The sequence below is a fragment of the Orbicella franksi genome, chromosome 2 (genome assembly GCF_964199315.1).
Source record: "Orbicella franksi chromosome 2, jaOrbFran1.1, whole genome shotgun sequence".
Taxonomy (NCBI): domain Eukaryota; kingdom Metazoa; phylum Cnidaria; class Anthozoa; order Scleractinia; family Merulinidae; genus Orbicella; species Orbicella franksi.
This window is the reverse complement of record NC_138146.1, coordinates 4,850,973-4,869,214: the sequence shown is the minus strand read 5'-3', so window position 1 is coordinate 4,869,214 and position 18,242 is coordinate 4,850,973. Positions and strand designations below refer to the sequence as shown.

Sequence of the window (18,242 nt, the reverse complement as noted above, 5' to 3'; positions counted from 1 at the left end):
AGAATATCTTAATTGCCACTCCCCCAGTGGATTTTTTCAGGGCAAGAGGAAGCAAATGATGAAACAAATGATGAAACAAATAATGAAACAAATAGTGTAAATGAACATAACATGGTTAAGTATTCAAACTGGCAGGAGTCAAACCAGTTGGCTATTTACAAGCATGACCAAAGAGTTGAACTCTGGACTACCAAGAACAACACCAGCTGGTGGTCAGAACGGGACCTAAACCTGTGACTGCTGACTTTCAAGTCTGCCGCCCTAACCACTCAACCATGCTGCCTCGGACAGTCAACATAATACATAATATATACTTTTAAAAAGTATAAACTTAACTCAAAGTTTTCAGGTTGTACATGTAATAGCTGACAGAGGAAATGGTTAGTTCACTTACGATGGATTAATCAGCAAAATTCCACCAGTTCAAAATCTTAGCTATATCCCTGACCTCTCACTCAAATGAAGGTCATGTTTCCCCCAACAACGTGTTCCAAATATGTACCAATGATTTACAACTCTGACTATTGATTGATTGGTGAAAAACAAATCTTGTTATTAGCAATGCTTAGCCTACTATTAATCCTTGGTACTTACATAAGCCTTATCTCGTTGATCTGGTCTTAATGTATCATTATTTCCGATCTCCTGAAACTTAGTAGCCAGTGTGGTGAGGTTATCGGCAAATGCATTCAGATCAACAGCAGTTATACTTTGTTGGGTCTGTTACATTTAAAAAGAAAATATGACAGTATATCAGTATAACAATAAACCCAAAGTTGTCATGTAAACGATTGATGCTTGCTTAAAGTGATATTTTTAACAGTAGCTAGATTAGTAGCAAATACTGTGAATTAAAATGTAGACTTATTCAATATTTTTATCTCTTACAATAAGTACTTCAATTGATCTCTACTAAAACTTCACAAGCCCATTGGGCAAGTAATTGACAGAATTCACAAGCCTAACTGCAAATTTCACCAGCCCTGAGCTATCAAACATGACTTTCTTTGCATGTTTTATGCTGTACTGACGTACCAAACTGTATTATGCAATGTGCAGAGGAACTAAATTTATACTGTAATATTTCCGTTGCCATTCCCATCGTTATTGCTTAACAAGCTCTCTAAAGCACAAAATCTGGACTCAATTTTCGTCTGTGACTTCTCTGCTAACAAGGTAATTTTGTGTTTACTTAGTCTACATCAAAAAAACTTTCTGAATGTGGCAAAAGAAATGATAGATGTTCACGCAAAAATGTGTGTACAAGTTTATGTTGCACCAGAAGTGCATAACAAATAAATGACAAAAGATGGTCAATGATAGTCAATTATCAGGCCTGCATGTGCAAGGGTTGTTTTACATTTTTGTGCTTAGTTCCTTGCCCCCCGAGTGGGGGATAGGGTCCATTAGGATACATTTTTACCAGAAGTCAATATTTATACACAGTGAATTCACTGTGTACCTGCTAGTGATAACTCAACTTGCTTATCAGTGTGATTCACACAACACCATTGTTATGAAATAAAATGTCTTTATCTAACACCCCTGAAATAGGATAGAATTTCAGTGTGTGATTTCTTATTCAACTTGCAAACCTACCATCTGCAAAGTGCTACATGTATTATACGATCTGCGAAGCCTTATTGCAAAGCCCTGCGGTCTTATTTCTAGTTTTCTTTCTGTGTGTGTGCTAATAAAAAGGAGGTTAGTTGGTAAGATTTCTTTGTTCCTACATGTAATGAATATAGCTTTAATAGCTAATAACTTCAAGCACTAGTGATCATGTTGTTAGAAATTCTTTTTAAGCCACAAGTTCATGTGCATTGAGTATTCTGACTTGAATTCATCTATGCCTTTAGAATCTAAGAGATTGTTATTTGTACCTTAGTTTGATTCAGGTAAATCATAATGAATAAATCGTTTCTTAATCAATACATATTGGATCGATTGGTTTATCAGTTCTGTGACATACTGGTTTTATTTGCACTATTCCAAAATATTTGCAGCCAGGACTATACACTGCAAGTATCAAAATTGCTCACGAATACATTATACATTAACAACAAAACAGTGAAAAATTTGTAACCTGATTCAAGAATGCACCAAAGTCGATCTCATCTACTCCTGAATTACTTAAATCAATCAGGCTCTGGCGTGTGTCATTGTTCAAGATATTGACATCACTTAAGTTGACCTTTAAATCGTTGAATTGCTGTGTAGTGTCATTTCCTAGCAACTGTTCCGGAGAAAAACAAAAACAACAATATTTAGTTAACCATATCTTCTTATTACAAAAGTAAAACCAATATTTTATAAAATATTCTGAACTCTGAGGGCTCATTTTTTATGGGGGCAAGAAGGTAAAATTGAATAGAATAATCTGGAGCTAAAGATAATCAGTGTGATATGCTGGACTTGATAAACTTTCTATATGTTTCTTTAAAATAAAACTTCTTTTAATAACAAACTGATAGACAGAAATTACGAGCATCACTGAGATTGCCAGAAGGACTAACCTTTTCAATATTTAGCCGGTCAGTGATATTAAAAGCTTGATCAAAAGGACCTGCTTGGAAGAGTGGTTTGTTTGCGCGACAGTTACTGAAAAATGAGAAAATGTCATTATGGAGTGGGTCAGGCAAGTTGGCTTCATGGTTAGTGCACTCACCATGATCCAGGTGATCAATATTTTAATTTTCTTGATACCAAATGACAAAGCATGTCTCAAAAAAATTAACTAAAAAGGCCAAACCATTTTTTTCCATTTTAGCTCTTTTTTGAGCCCTGACCAGAGCACCCACTAGAGTTCCTGTTGTAGCCGAATCATAACTGGAAGCACTGCTTTCTCACAGCGAGTGTTTACTCATTAAATTTAACACAATTTACATAACCTAACACAAGTCAAGCAAATTACTTACATTAGGAACATATAATATACAGATTTAGGCCAGCCTAAAAGCGTAGCTCCTGGGCCGGGTTGTTCAGAGCCTGATTAAGCTAACCCAGGAAAAGGTAGAATTTTGATTTCATGTAACTTTGCGGTGAGGTTTTCTGTATCTTGTTTGGCCTTCTGTTTTGAGTTTTAATAATCACCATATCCACAAAACAAAGTAGCAAAAGACATTTGTATAGAAGAAAAAGTTATAAATCGGTAAACTTTTAATCCTGGGTTAGTGTTAACCAGCTGCCCTGTTTTTAACAAGTTAACCTGATATGAGCCCGCAATCCAATCGAAAACCAGCACTTGGTCAGCGGTCAACTTCAAAAAACATGTGACCTCGATGAGCTGTAAACTTGAGCCCGCGATATGGTCATGTGATGTTGGTCAGCGGATACTTTGTTTTGACAGGTGTCAATTGATCTTAACATGGATGTCTAATAGCGGAGCTCTGGCGGCCCTTTGGGCCGCCAAGCAGAGCCCCATACTCATATGGAAAAGAAAAGGAAACCCATGAGTTGATTTTCTCATGGTTATCGTGGCTAGCGGTATTGCTTGTGGGCACGTATACATGATGGCGACGACGACAATGACAACGGAGTCGGGCAACATGGCGGCCATACTCCAAATAATCGGTTGACAGAGACATGCAGCCTTGGTTTACTGTGTACTTCTTTGATATTGGACAGCCATGTTATGATCAATTGACACCTGTCAAAACAAGGTATCCACTGACCAGTATCATGTGACCATATTGCGGGCTGAAGTTTATAGCTCATTGAGGTAACTTGTTTTTTTTTTAAGTTGACCGCTGTCCAATTGCTGGTTTTCGATTGGATCGCGGGCTCATGTCAGGTTAACTTGTTGAAAACAGGGCAGGATTGTTCAGAAGCTGGTTATCGCTAACCCAGGATTAAAAGTTAACCGAATTTCTCTTCTACTGACAATGTGTTTTGCTGTTTTGTCTTGTGTATATGGTGATTATGAAAACTCAAAACAGAAGGCCAAACAATATACAGAAAACCTCAACGCAAAGTTACAAAACTCATGTTCCATGTTGCCATGTTATGCGACTCCGTTGTCGTCGTCCCTGTTGCCGTCGTACGTACGCACCCACGAGCAATACGGCTAGCCATGATAACCATGGGAAAATCAACTCATGGGTTTCCTTTTCTTTCCTATATGAGTATGGGGCTCCGCTATAAATGAAAGGTATTTACAGCTAACACAAGCAAATAAATGGAAGCAAAAGTGGAAGAGACACCACTCACTTGATTAATCCACCAATGGTGAACTCAATGTTGGACTTGTTTTCTCCGAAGATGGTCCTTGATAAGAAATATCCATCACTGCCCCAAAATGCAGGATTATCAAGAACCTTAAACCACAACATTACAAAATGAATTAATCAATCATGCTACCTCTGCAATGCATGGCATTTTAACTGGAGTTTAACAGTCTGATTCATTTGACAAATTTCTCATTTCTTGAAAGAAGCTTTGCATTTACAGCATACCTCTTGAAAAACACTTCTCATTCCATTCAAGGCATGTCCGGTTTCTCAAATGCCACCTGTTTTGCACCCAATCAAGTTCACACCTACTGAGTCCATACCCCTGTACTCATTTTATACTTCCTATTTCACTCGAGTTAGCTCCGAGGTCAATGGATTAAAGAATGAGAAAAACACATGTTTTGTTGCATTTTGTTTCATTATGGCCCACTAATCTGGGGTGAACTTGATAGCTAGTTGAGTTGATGTGGGTGTGAACTCGCCTGGGTGCAAAACCTCCAGCTATCATATTCTCGAGTGCACGAGAAGTTAGACTGCTGGCAGCCTGTAGACCTTTTCTCTTAGGGTCAGATGAGTGGTACATATGTAATTCTTAAAGGTTTATTCTGAGATGTCCTCATTTGCATAACATGCTGCAATGTTGGAAGGGTGGCTTCAAGAAAATAAGATAATAAATTTATTCTTTTCACCAACCTGAGAGTAAATTTCTCCAGACTGGATGGATTTACACACTGTTTGTACTGGAGCTCCAATGAGGAAACAGATTGTTGTGAGTAGCATAAGGAATGATGCAAAAATGAAACAAAACCCAGCAGCACTAAAAAAGGAAGGATAACAAAAGAGAAACTGTCATTTATTAGTAACAATAAATGTCAGGTATAAAACTGGCCAGGGTTAATAAATAAAGATGTTGAGAAAGATGAAAAGTCCATAATGAGATTCAAATCCATGACCTTCCGGAGAATAGCTGCGTGCCCTAGCCCCTGACAGTGGGAGGTGCAGTTGCCTCGTGGTCAGCACATTCTCCTCAGGATCGAGTGGTCCAGGTTCCAGCCCTGGTAGAAGACATTGTGTTTTGCTCTTGGGCAGGTGAGTTTAATGCTGGGGGTAACCCTTCGATGGCCTAGCATCCCATCCAAGAGGGAGTAGAAATACTCCTAGTCGCTTCATGTGACTGGATAATTGTAAGCACCAGCCTGATGGGCCACTTGGCTTGTATGCACACTTTACCTTTTTACCTAACCCCTTGTCATATGAGAAGTATTGTGTAAATGATAAATAACGACAGATGGGAAAATCTGTGCCTAAAGAATAAAGAAGACAGATGAAATGTTCGTTGTGCTACAAGCATAGAAGATCTTGACATAATTAATTTTTATAGTCTTACAAGACTAGTGTTCAATATAACTTGACAAAACCTCGTACCCTTTCTGTCAGTTCACAAACAAATAAAAGCAAAGTTGCTTACGCCATAAGAGATAAGCCACCCATGTTGGACACCGACCCACGAGTGGTGGGTGTGGCCTCCTTGTCATGTCCACACACGCCGCACATCAGGCCAAGAGCCATCAGTACCACAATCAACAGCAGGATACAAGTCAGTCCAACACCAGCCATCCAGCTAAAACACAACAAGTTCTTTTGTTATAGAGATTCCCAAATCTAGGGGTCACATTTTAAGACAGTCACTCTCCTTACAAGAGAAGTGTCAGTTGTTTCAAATCTTGAAGACAAAAAGCTGAACTTCATACATTACAATTGAAGGCTTTCGTGTAAAAAGCGCGTATATTGCTTTTTGGGCCGACTTTCATTTTTTCAGGATCGAGCTAATTTTTGGCAGACTAACTTGTTTTGACATGAAAAACATCATTCTGTAATAATATAATGTCTTTGATGATTTGCACTTCATTTTCGAGAAATAACGTATGCAAAAAACTCAGTTTTCCAAGGCTATCTTTTGGGGATCTTTTGTTGAATGAAAAACAAAAGAAACCTTTTGTTTCGCTAAACGATGAAGTCACCACCGAAGTGTGACATTTACGGCTAGTTGTTCAAAATGATACAAGTTTTATTACTCATATAATTACGTTAATTAATTTCTTACTGTTGCTTCATTAGCGCAAGTGAATAAGGTGCTGAATGGGCCTGATTTGAGATTGTTTTGTTGTGACACCAGTCCAATACGAGGTCCTTTGATTTTTTTTTTCCGGTCTATTTAGAACTCTACATCTTTCAAAAATAAAAACATCTATTTAAAAAACCCCACGCTAATGAAGCTGCTAAAAGAAACCGCAATCCACCTTCAAACGATTCGCTCCAAAAGATGTCGCTTGGAAAACTGAGTTTTTTGCAAAATTACCTTATTTCTTGAAAATGAAGTGCAACTCAACAAAAACAATTACACAACGATGCTTTTTATGTCAAAACAAGTCAGTCTGCCAAAAATTAGCTTGATCATATTAAAATAAAAAGGATGAATCATAGTAAAATTTAAAAACATTCTTTGGCTAAAAATATTTTAAAAATGCAAGGTATTGACTGCCCTGAACTGCAGTTTACAAAAGACTGCAGTAACTATCATACAATTTATTGTAATTTTTTTATATTTATTTGAAAACAACATCATTGACATTTTGACTACATGAACATGTGTTGATATTGTGATGCCAATAACAGGTTTAATGCAAAAAAATCTCATAGTATGGTATTTATTTCCTTACCGATAATTATCATATTGCTCCGCATCTTCCTTATAGCTTGGTATATCAGTATCCCTCAGTTTTTTCAATTCTGAGACAACATCCTAATAATGAAATTTAAAAAAAAGTCACTTGTAAAAGAATTAAAGCTTTTCAACTGTGGTCCCAGTCCTAACTCCACCTCCAAACTCTCACCATAAGAAGCTAGGGCACTATGGACCTTTGACACCATGCTATTAAATTTAATAGTGCGTCATCGAAAGTTTTATCTGCCCTCAAGAAAATGTGAAGGCAATTTCTAAAACAAAGATGCCTTCGACAATAAAATTAAATTAGTTACCAGTATTGTCATATTAAGAAGAGAAGCCACATCAGCCTTAACTGGTGGTTATGCAAGTCCTCTATCCTGGTCAAATTAGAATTTAAAGATGTTGGTGTACGGTTGTGAAATTTTACTTTGGTGTGAGCTTTCCAGGTAGAAGCCTCCAGCTAAATTTATAAACTGAACTAAACTTAACTAAACTGAGTTGTTTCGATAGATGAGTGAATCAATCACTTTTTTCTGTTTTGTTCACTGTTTGGTAATTTCACTTAACTTTGAGTTCTCTTCTTGATCACCTGATGTATCATGCAACACTCTCACAATGTTGCCCAATTTGAATTCCGGTGCACTTGCCAAGACTTTTTGCAGTCTTATGACTGACTTTTTGCAGTCTTTTATCCCCCTGGTTTGATATACATGTAACGTTTCATTAAAACAAGCTTCGTGGCTGGGTACAGATAACTTTATCTACCACTAGCCACCTCTCCTGTCGGGAACTGTACTGTATGTATACATTTTATATCCACGAATCTAGTATGTACTTACATTATCTGCTATTTTTCTGAGATCCTTTCTCATCTTTTCAACCGTTTCTGATGCATCACCTATCATGTTTGTAATTTCTAAACAAAGTAGATAATACATAGATTTTAGCCAAGCCTAAAAGTGGAGCTCCTGGGCCTGGTTATTCAAAGCCCGATTAAGCTAACCCAGGATAAGTGAGAATTTCTATTTGAGTTTTGTAACTTTGCAGTGAGGTTTTCTGTTTTGAGTTTCAAAAATCTCAATTCAAGCTACACAAAATAAAAGCAGTGAAAAACATTTGTATACCTTCTGAACAACCCGACCCTGATAAAAAAGTCAACCTGACATGAGCCTGTGATCTAATCTTAAAACCAGTACTTGGTCAGTGGTCAACTTCAAAAAATCATGTGACCTCGATGAGCTCTAAACCTGAGCCCACGATATGGTCATGTGATACTGGTCAGCAGACACCTTGTTTTGACAGCTGTCTATTGACCATAATATGGATGTCCAATATGTCAAATATGTCAAATATGTACGCTGTAAACCAAGGCTGCATGCCTCGGTCGACCTATTAGCTGGAATATGGCTGCCATGTTGCACGATGTAGTCATTGCTGTTGGGCACATGCACCCGTGATCCATGCTGTTAGTCATGTTGACCATGAAAAAAAGAGTTGCATGGTTTTCTATTTCTATGCATGCATAAGGTTCTGTTCCTATAGTTATGGGGCTCTGCTACAAAGAACAAGTACATGAACACCAGTCACTACTTTCTTTGAATCATGCTGATAAGGCAAATATCCAACTATGGGAGTTGCTAATCTTGTTTTGGAAGTGCCAGATATAAATTGTGCTTCCAAAGATTAAGTCCATACTTAGCCTAAATTTACTAGCAGCTCGCGCCAGTTTCTATTATAATAACAACCTGAAATTTGACCATGTTATAGAATTTTTAAATTTATGTGTTAGCTGTATACTGGGTTTGACTTTAACTACTAAATAAAAATACAAGAAGAACAGAGCTGTCAATAAGGGCCATAACCTGTAAAAGCTGCTACCATTGGCTGAGTTTGCTGGATGGGCCTTTGATGTAATGGGTGAACTTGTGCATGGTTGATACAAGTTAGCCAAATAGAAACAAGTTTGCTACGGGTCTGAAGATCAAGGCTACAGGTGAATTAAAACTTAATGCCAGCTCTGAGGAAAAGTCTAATTTTTTACCATTCCGGGTGTCTCGTGTATCATTAATGACTTTCTGTGGAATACTCTTCACTTCTTCTAATCCCTGTAACAAGACAGAACTAGACATCATTAAAAACTGCATCACAAAGAGATTTAAACACTATTGATTACCTTTTATCATAGCAAAAAATGGGTAAATTAATTAGATATTAAAGAATATTCAATAATGAAATAATTTCATTCATTTTAAGTGGTGAAAATGCAGAGCATAAACTAGTCTGAGGTTATGGTAAACAATTTTCTATGGTGGAATTTAAACCAATGATAGTTTTATGTACAGTAGGTTAGTAATTGTGTTTTGGCCTGGGTATTGTTTTAACTAATATGTTTTTGGACCTTTTGCCTTTAACACAACATTGGTGTTCGCAGTGTCAAAAACTTGCCAAAGACGAGAGACTGAATGATAAAACTGAAGCCATTAATTTAATGAGATGCCTCCACTGACAATTGTGCTGTTAATAATATATTATACATGGGCAAAACTTTCAGCATCCTGATTGGCTGAGAGCAAGGCAATTAATCCTAAACAGTGTAGAAAGTTGAAATGGAGTTGAAAAAGTTAAAATTGAGTTCTGAAAACTTGCAAGTACATCATTAAAAAGTAATCAAATGATGTTTCTCGTGCAAGTTGGAATAAATAAACACTAGTAAATTCTGAAAAGACCACAAATTGCACTTGCCCTACAGACTCATGCATTTTTTCAGTCTTTCAAAACTTTACTTGAGCAAATTTATTCCAAATTGCACTTGAAATAGTTTCTCTACTTATTATTGATCCCAGATGTCTGTTGAAATAAGTTTTGTTCCAAGGGCATTGCACACACTGTTGGTTTCATTCACAGATTCAAAAAAGAAATCAAATGATGACAAATTTCATGATCGTGTGATGAGTCAATCATTTCTCAGGGAGGGTGCTTCACAGTTTGTATGCAAGTTTAAATACAGTTGTTGTTTCGCCTTTTCTAGCGAGACACAATTTAAGATATGTTACAGAGAAGAGTTTGACAGATGCAAAATCCATCGCATTTATGAGATTTGCATCAAACTTGCTACTTTTGAGGAATTTGCCACAGCTGTGGTGCAAACTGAAGCCAAGAGATGTTTGTCATCATGTGATCACTTTTTTTTAATTCACAGCTTAAACCATCGGTGAGCGCCATGGCCTGAAAAAACACCATTTCAACAGACATCTAGGATTGATGTAAACATCAAATGAAACAGACATTTCCGACTGGCGGCACCTGAGACACATGTCCATGTACTTGAGCAAAAATTATTGTGCAGCAAAAAATACCATCATAAACATGTAACCTACTTTTAGTTACACCCCATCTACATGTACTTCAAAAACAGATTGTGGCCCCAAGATGGGGGTAAAACTATTTTTACAATAACTATCTAATTTCTCGCACACTGATTGGCTCATTTTTATCATCAATAAGAGTGCAGATAGATAAAATTTTAATTTATGCAAACTTTCAACAGTTCAACTTTCAGCTGTCGAACTGTCAACTTTTTAACCAACGGGATTTTGTTGACTTTTTTAAGTAGCCAATCACAAAACGATAAAAGCTATTGACAATGTTCATGTCATTTTCAATAAAATTCACTTATCTTTGTTTATGGCAAATTTACAGTACCCTTTCCCTTATTTATTCCCAGCATTTGACCATTTTGGGGTCTTGTTATTGCAAAAAGCAAATTGACGTTGGTTTTTTATGCACCTGTCCTCTTATTGATGATAAATTGCATCATAACATTGTCAAAGTTTGCTGCAGAACCACTCGTCTGTGGCTCATGGTTCCAAAGCCACTGTGTCGACTGACAATGTTATGATGCAATTTATCATCAATAAGAGGACAGACACATAAAAAACTGATGCCAATTTGATAATTTGCAATTATTACAAGCCAAGCAGGAGCCTGTTCAAAGTGAACCAACGATGAAGCAAGAGATAGGTAGAGATAAAAAAACCAAAGGATGGCTTTCATAAGAATCTGGCCTGTGATAGCAATTGACCCTTTCAGTCCCAAGTTCAAAATTTTAATTCTCCTCACCAACAGCCATACAGATCTTTTCAAGTCAGTTCTGAGAATTTAGCAGTACGTCTGGACAATATCACTTAGCTCATGTAAGTGTATTGTGATGAGAAATAAGATATTTTATCAACAACTTACATCATTGGCTGACTTTTCAAAGTCCTGGCTAATGACTTCTTGGATGTTCGAAAGTTCTCCAGAAACATCAGGAAGATTTGTGAAGTCGGCTTGTGTGTCCAAGCCATCTGTGTTTATCTGATCGCAGAAAGTTAGATTTATACTACTGCAGTTGTTCTGAATGTTTGTTAGGTTGTCCTTTGTATCATTCAGTCCCCTTTGAAGATCTTCAGTTAAAGTTGTTAGGTTGTGGCTGTTGACTGAGATGACTGTCAGTTGATCTCTCATGGTTTGAGTTTCTATAGAAATGAACAAAACAAAACTAAATAAGGATTTTAGTCAGTTAATAACTTTTATTTTAAAGCATACTTTATGACAAATGTACATGATAATGATACACAGCAAGACACAGTAAACCACTGTGATTAGATGCAAAGGACTTACAAATAAAATTCTTGCAAAACAACATCATGCGAGTAGCTGAAAACCCTCCTTCCCTAATAAACGTTGGTACCGTTAGTACTCTTTTTTTTTTCAGAAACAAACTCGAGTGAAAAAGGGGTAGCTCTTCTCACAACAACAAAAGGTTAATACACCACTGTATCAAATAATAATCTTTTAATTTCTTACCTATCTACCTTGTGATAGACAAGGTACATATTTAAGTGCAACTAACCCTCCTCCCCCAATTTTTTCTGCTGATCACCACTGCGAAAAAAATCATCACTGTAGCTATTTTCGTTAATTTTCTGCAAATTTTCAACGTTTGTAAAATTGGCCTTTTCTGCAACCACGACCAAGCAAAGAATGGGGTGAGTTGGCCGGTGACATCACCAAAGGACTAACAATGTTTTCCTTCTGAGAAGAATATCAGCAAACACACGATAACATGATTCAAAATCAATGCAGAATGCAAGGTAGATGTGTTGTTGGAGGGAGTAGCAGTACAGCAAGCTTAGGAGAGAGCTATCCTCTTCCTTCAATACCCCTATCTTGCTGGCACTCATCCAGAAGCAAGAAAAAGACAAAAGAAGTGTGCTGACCTGTGCATACATATAGTTGGACCGAAAGGAGGAGAGATCAAGCAATTCCTTGATCTTGAGTTTGCCGCTACTGTAAAAACCTAGAGATTTTCATGGCCTGTATATTCTGCAGATAGCTTCTTGTGCAAAGCTCGACATTGTTAAGGTAGATAAGACACGAAATTGGGATAAGCTGGGAGTCATCTGACTGTTCTGTTGACACAAGCCCGAGTCTCAAACAAAAATAATGGAAACTAGGTGAGATAATTATATGGCAAATTAATTGCATCGCATTTTTAGTCCTCGAAATAGAGAGTTTTCTAAAGAAATAGTCAACAATACCTAAGTCCTACAATGAGGCGATTAAGATTAGTGAGGCTTGGAACTGCTGAACCAGCTATGTATTTTTGGATTTTATATACAACACATGCAAGCTACACACATGAGGTCAACAATGCCGCTGAGCCCTTCTGCATACACAATAATTGTTTTGTTCTTCGGGCAACGAAATATATCTATCTCTGTTACAAACATAAAACCAATCAAGCATTGATAAGTATGTAAGGAAAGTACAACAAACCATTTAGATTTGGCTTTACAGACAGAGATTATAGCACTGAAAGCAGAATGTGCTTGTTTTCGACTGAAACGCAACACTCAGGTTATTCCATACGTAAAAAAAGAACTTTGAAAACAAAAGAACAGTGAAGGAGAAATGTATTGTACTATAACACTTCAACTCTTCATCCATGGTTTTAACCTTTATAAGCCAAATGGGCTGGCAAATTGTCAATCGTGACTTGCACTGTGGCGACCCACACTTCAAAATTGAAAAAAATATATATACATCGTAGCCGTCCTAATCGTAGCTAGACTCCAAATTGTATCGCTAGATGATACAGTTCCTTCATAAGTCTTGTCCAGTTTTGATAAAATGTGAAGCACAAATACAAGTACTCCAAATATGTTTTCACAATGCTCGAAACCTAGTCATACTTCTCTTGAGTGTTATCAGTAATGTCCTTTGATGATGTAACTACATGTAGAAGCCCCACCTAAATCCCACTATATCCTGAGCCTGTTACTTTTTATTGACTTTGAAAAGGAATTTGATTCTCTTGAATGGTCCTTCATACATGACACATTAAGATCCTATGGTTTTGGTGCTTCGCTAATTAACTGGTTGAAAACCCTGTATAGTCATACTGAAACCTGTATTCTGAATAATGGATGGGCAAGTAATTTTTTTGAGATTCAAAGAGGTGTCAGGCAAGGCTGCCCACTCTTGGCTTATTTATTTATCCTATCAGCAGAGGTGCTGGCTGCGGCAATTAGGAAAAATACTAATATAAAGGGAATATCTGTAAATAATGTGGAAATTAAGTTAAGTCAGTATGCCAATGACACAACACTTATATTAAATGGGCCACGTGAATCTCTCCTTTCATCCCTTGCAATGCTTGACAATTTCAGCAAAGTCTCTGGCCTCAGACTCAATGATAAGAAAACGGAAGCTCTATGGATTGGTGTAAGTATTGGAAATGATAAAATTCTGTTATCAGGAAAAGAATTTAAATGGCCAAAAGACAGAGTAAAATCCCTAGGTCTATGGATTTCAACAGATCCCGAACTATCTGCCTCTTTAAACTAGAATGGGAAACTTGAAAAAGTTAAAGAAATCCTAAGATGCTGGAAATACCGCCGACTCACATTGTTAGGGAAAATCACTGTTATCAAATCAATAGTGGTCTCCCAATTAGTTTATCTACTCTTGCCTCTTCGCTCAAACTACAGGGTTTTAAACGAAATAAATGATTTACTCTACACTTTTCTATGGAATGGTGAAGACGACAAGATAAAATGGAAGGTAATGATCAATGATTTTGGTGTTGGTGGCCTAAAAATGATTGATATTAGTTCCTTCAATAAATCCCTAAAAATCACATGGATTAAACAGGAAAATGGAAAATCTTTTTTGATATAACTCTCAAAAAATATGGTTGTCAAAACTTTTTTTCCTACAAACTCAACGTTAGAGACACCTTATCGACAATAACAACTTCGGATGCCTTTTTGAAAGAACTGTTAAGAATCTGGGCAGAAGTTAACTTTGAACCTGAAATAACATTGAAAGATCACTTTCTGGATCAACAACTTTGGCATAACTCCCTAATAAAGACAGCCAACAAGACAGTTTTTTTTTAAAAAAATTGGTTCACTAAGGGAATAACTCAGGGGAAACATCTCTTAGGACCAGACAACAACTTTCTCTCGTTAAATGATTTCCGCTGTAAGTATGACATAGACCCTCACCCTCTCAGCTTCTACGGATTAATATTGACTGTAAAGTCTCTTCGGACTGATTCTAATTTTCAAGACTTACAGAACACCGACCACGAATATGAGCCATTTACAACAAGAATTTCAAAAAAGCAACTACATTAATATATGAAAAACTGATTAGTAACAAGAGCTTAACCACTGAGTCAAGTCAAAAGAAATGGCTAGAGGATTGTGGCCTACCAATAAATGACAACACAAATTGGAATGCTGCCTATCTTTTAGCTAAAAATGCACAAAGAGCACTAAGCTGATAGAGTTGCAGTTTAAATTCTTACATAGATGTGTACCAACCAATAACTTCTTATTTAGAATAGGTCTAACGGGCAATGAAAAGTGCAGTTTTTGTCACACCTCCTCTGAGTCAATAATTCATCTTTTTTAGTCATGCTGCCAAACATCTCACTTTTGGAATAAACTTACTGAATGGCTGAAGAACTTAAATTTACTTCCTGGAGATTATGCTTTGACAAATATTACTGCTTTGGGTCTGAGGCCAGATATCTCTCAATTTGCGCTTCTTATCAATTACTGCTTTCTCTTAGCACGATATCACATATGGCTTGCTAAAACAAAAGATGATCATCCAAATCTTACGCATTTCATGTGCACACTAAAATCGCAATATGTAATAGAAACAAGAAGTGGAGACACAAAGAAATGGAAACCTCTTACAGGATATATGAGGATTTAATTATTATTTTAGATTATATTTTCTATACCTATCAGTATCCATCTCCTACCCATTAGTCTATTTCTAATCTCCTGTCAGATGCATAACTCATTTTACCTTTAATGTACCACATGCCTTTGGTCTGTTTTTTGTGTTTCTATAGTACAACCTCAAGCTGTAATGATAACTATCTATTTTTCTTCTATTTTTCTTTACCCCTTGTCATCACTGTATTTGTTAGAAGTGTAAGTCGTTTAGATATTGTAATTTAAATAGTGTAAATAATTAGAGCAATATAATGTAACTAGAGCTAGTGTTGTAAGTAAGCATTGTTTTCCCTTGTGTTCTTGCAAATAAAAAAAAAAAAGATATAGGCGCCCTACTTAAAACTATTTCCCCAGAGATATTTTTTGGGTCATGGTTAACCCGTAGAAAGCGTTTTTAAGGCATTTAAAGTTATAGCCCATAGAAAATTACGGCGACATTTTACTGCTATAATTCGCTTGCAACACATTGTCAAATTTTGCATGTCTGTTCGATCTCATTTTGGGCTCAAAACTAACTTTGATTTATTTCATTTTTCGTTCAGTGGTACCATGAAGAACTGAGCTGAATAAAGATATCGTTGAAAGATTCTCCCCTCCCCCCCGCCCAAAAAAGATCCCACTATGCTCGGTCATGGCAGCAATGAGCCACTGAGTGGCTGCAGAAATTACAACTTTAAACGCCTGTAGAAACACAGGGATTTTTCGTGACTGCGTCAATTAAGATAATTTTTTAGCTGATTCATTAAAGGAAAAAAAGAAATCGTGGGATTAGTTGCACTTTAAAAGTTGTGCATGTAGTTTAAAATGAATTTTGGTTCCAAATTATTTCAAACTACATGTAGTTTGATTTGTTAATTGCATTTTCTTTCACAATGACAGTAAAATAAAATTGAAATAAGGGAAATTAAAAAATTAATCAAACTAGCACATCCCCTTCAAAAAACAAAATCCAGGTCTGTTTGAAGAAAGAAGCCTAAATTACGCTGCAGCGCTCACCTTGAGACAGCTTTTTAACAGCTTCAATGGGTTCAACGGAGACCACGCCTAATTCATCCAGTAGTGGGTTACCCACAAGGGCTTGAAGTTGCTTATCAGATATGTCATTTGTCAACTGCTCCGTAACAAAACCAAAGTCATCAACTAACAGCTTCTCGACTTCCTGGGAAAAGAAAAGAGGAAAAGTCAAGAGAAGTTAATGTTGAAACAACAAATTTAATGATGGCAATGATGTGCATCAAGAAAATAAAATTAATGAAAATTAACATGCACAAATTATTGTAAATTACAAATAAATTACATCTATGTTAAGAAGGGCATCCTGAAGAAGTGGAACTTAACCATACATGTAATGCAAAGAACAACTTGACAGACAGTGATGTGAATGTACAGGGTTAAGTCTGTGTTTGAACAAAGCACTTGGCCCATAAGGCTGCATATGTTATGTGCCTGTGGTTTCATAACACAAAGCAACTACATGTAGGAGCATTTCTACTGTCCTCTGGATGGGATGCTACATGTAATCCATCACGGAGTATTCCCAGCATATACAAAATTAATGTAATTCACCAGTACCAATTTAAACACTGGGTGGAGAGAGGCAAGCACAGTAGGAGTAAACTGAGAGAGTGCCCAAGATCTACAGCTGTAGCACAGAACACAATGTGCCCTGCCAGGAATCAAATCCAGCATTCAGAGAGCTAACCATCAGGCCAACAGACATGTACCTCCTACATGTTACATGATTATTGCGACTTACCCCAACAGTCCTGTTGATGAATGATATTGCTTCATTCAAAATGCCCCTTGAAGTGCTGTCCATTTCATCAACGGTTTCACTCATTCGATCATTACATACAAATGTCAACAGCACCCCAGTACTATTGATAAAACACAAAAAGAAATACTGAAAACTGTAGGAATTTATGGCATGTGCAAAATACGACAATTTCAACATATTTCTAGCTTAATGGCTCCAAGGCTTATTGCGAATAAATTGCTATATATGCATTATTCCATTACAAATTTTTTTACATTGAGAGCCACACCCTGACCCCCTCCCCGTTTTCAATGTCGTAAAGGACAGAGGCAATTTTTAGACACAGGAAATCCACCATATTTGTTTGCAGGAGGGGTAGGCTTTTGTACATTATGCTAACATTCGAGCATTTAAGTGAGGCAAAAGCATTAAGCATTATTCGAGCATTTAAGTGGCATTTTCCTAGAAAAATTGATTTTTTTTCCATGTACAGGAAGCAGAAATAAAAATTACTTTTTTAAGAGAAAAAGAAGACTTAACTTGAAATCGAAAAATTTCAAATGCCGCCCTAATACAGCTGAGTGGCGACTGAGGAGAGGTCAGCTGTAGTCAAATTAAATTAACAGATCATTCAGAGAATTATCTTTTGGTGTATTAAAACTATTAAAAACGTTGCGTCATACCACCTATACGTTTTTTAAGCACCTTGAGCTGTTAATTGTGTTAAAACAATAAAATTATTAAAATTTCAAAACCCTATGTATGAGCATGAACCCAGCAATTTAGTGACTTTTGGGGGGAGACCCGGCATTTTAGTGGGGAAATATATTAAGCATAATGTACAAAAACCTAGGGAGGGGTAGTATTGTAGAGCCTGTGACAGGGAAAGTTCATCTTAAGTACACTGTATTCCAAAATAGCAAAGTGTCACACTTCTGTTGTCCATTTGTAGTAAAACATCCGTACAGTTTTAGTATACAGTGCAGCTCAGATATATATCTGTAAATCTACCAACAGTCTATTATGAACGGCATTCTCTGATTGGCTACACTACTCATTATCTATTCTGTTGTAGCAGTGTGCACATGTTAACAAACTGGCGGCTGCTTCTTTCTGTCTTCGAAGTGTCTGTGAAGAGGATTTAGATAACGTTTTGAATGACTAGTAGATTTTTACTAAAACAATTAGTCGGATTATTTGCTCTCGATTTTTATGCATGATAGTTA

At 36.7% G+C, this 18,242-nt stretch overlaps 1 protein-coding gene across 2 annotated transcripts in view; it reads right to left on the bottom strand.

Annotated features, from left to right (window-relative positions):
- The window catches only part of LOC145477878 (prominin-1-A-like), a 43,348-nt gene that overhangs the window by 12,878 nt on the left and 12,228 nt on the right, over positions 1 to 18,242 (bottom strand). For both annotated transcript variants that reach the window (XM_081455737.1, XM_081455738.1), the window contains exons 4-15: positions 17,017 to 17,137; positions 16,257 to 16,419; positions 11,200 to 11,477; positions 9,002 to 9,065; positions 7,800 to 7,876; positions 6,953 to 7,035; positions 5,701 to 5,853; positions 4,926 to 5,049; positions 4,210 to 4,316; positions 2,517 to 2,601; positions 2,087 to 2,236; positions 595 to 720 (exon numbers count right to left, since the gene is read on the bottom strand). In XM_081455737.1, coding sequence (XP_081311863.1) covers positions 595 to 720; positions 2,087 to 2,236; positions 2,517 to 2,601; positions 4,210 to 4,316; positions 4,926 to 5,049; positions 5,701 to 5,853; positions 6,953 to 7,035; positions 7,800 to 7,876; positions 9,002 to 9,065; positions 11,200 to 11,477; positions 16,257 to 16,419; positions 17,017 to 17,137 — 1,531 coding nt within the window. The remainder of the gene's footprint in view (positions 1 to 594; positions 721 to 2,086; positions 2,237 to 2,516; positions 2,602 to 4,209; positions 4,317 to 4,925; positions 5,050 to 5,700; positions 5,854 to 6,952; positions 7,036 to 7,799; positions 7,877 to 9,001; positions 9,066 to 11,199; positions 11,478 to 16,256; positions 16,420 to 17,016; positions 17,138 to 18,242) is intronic.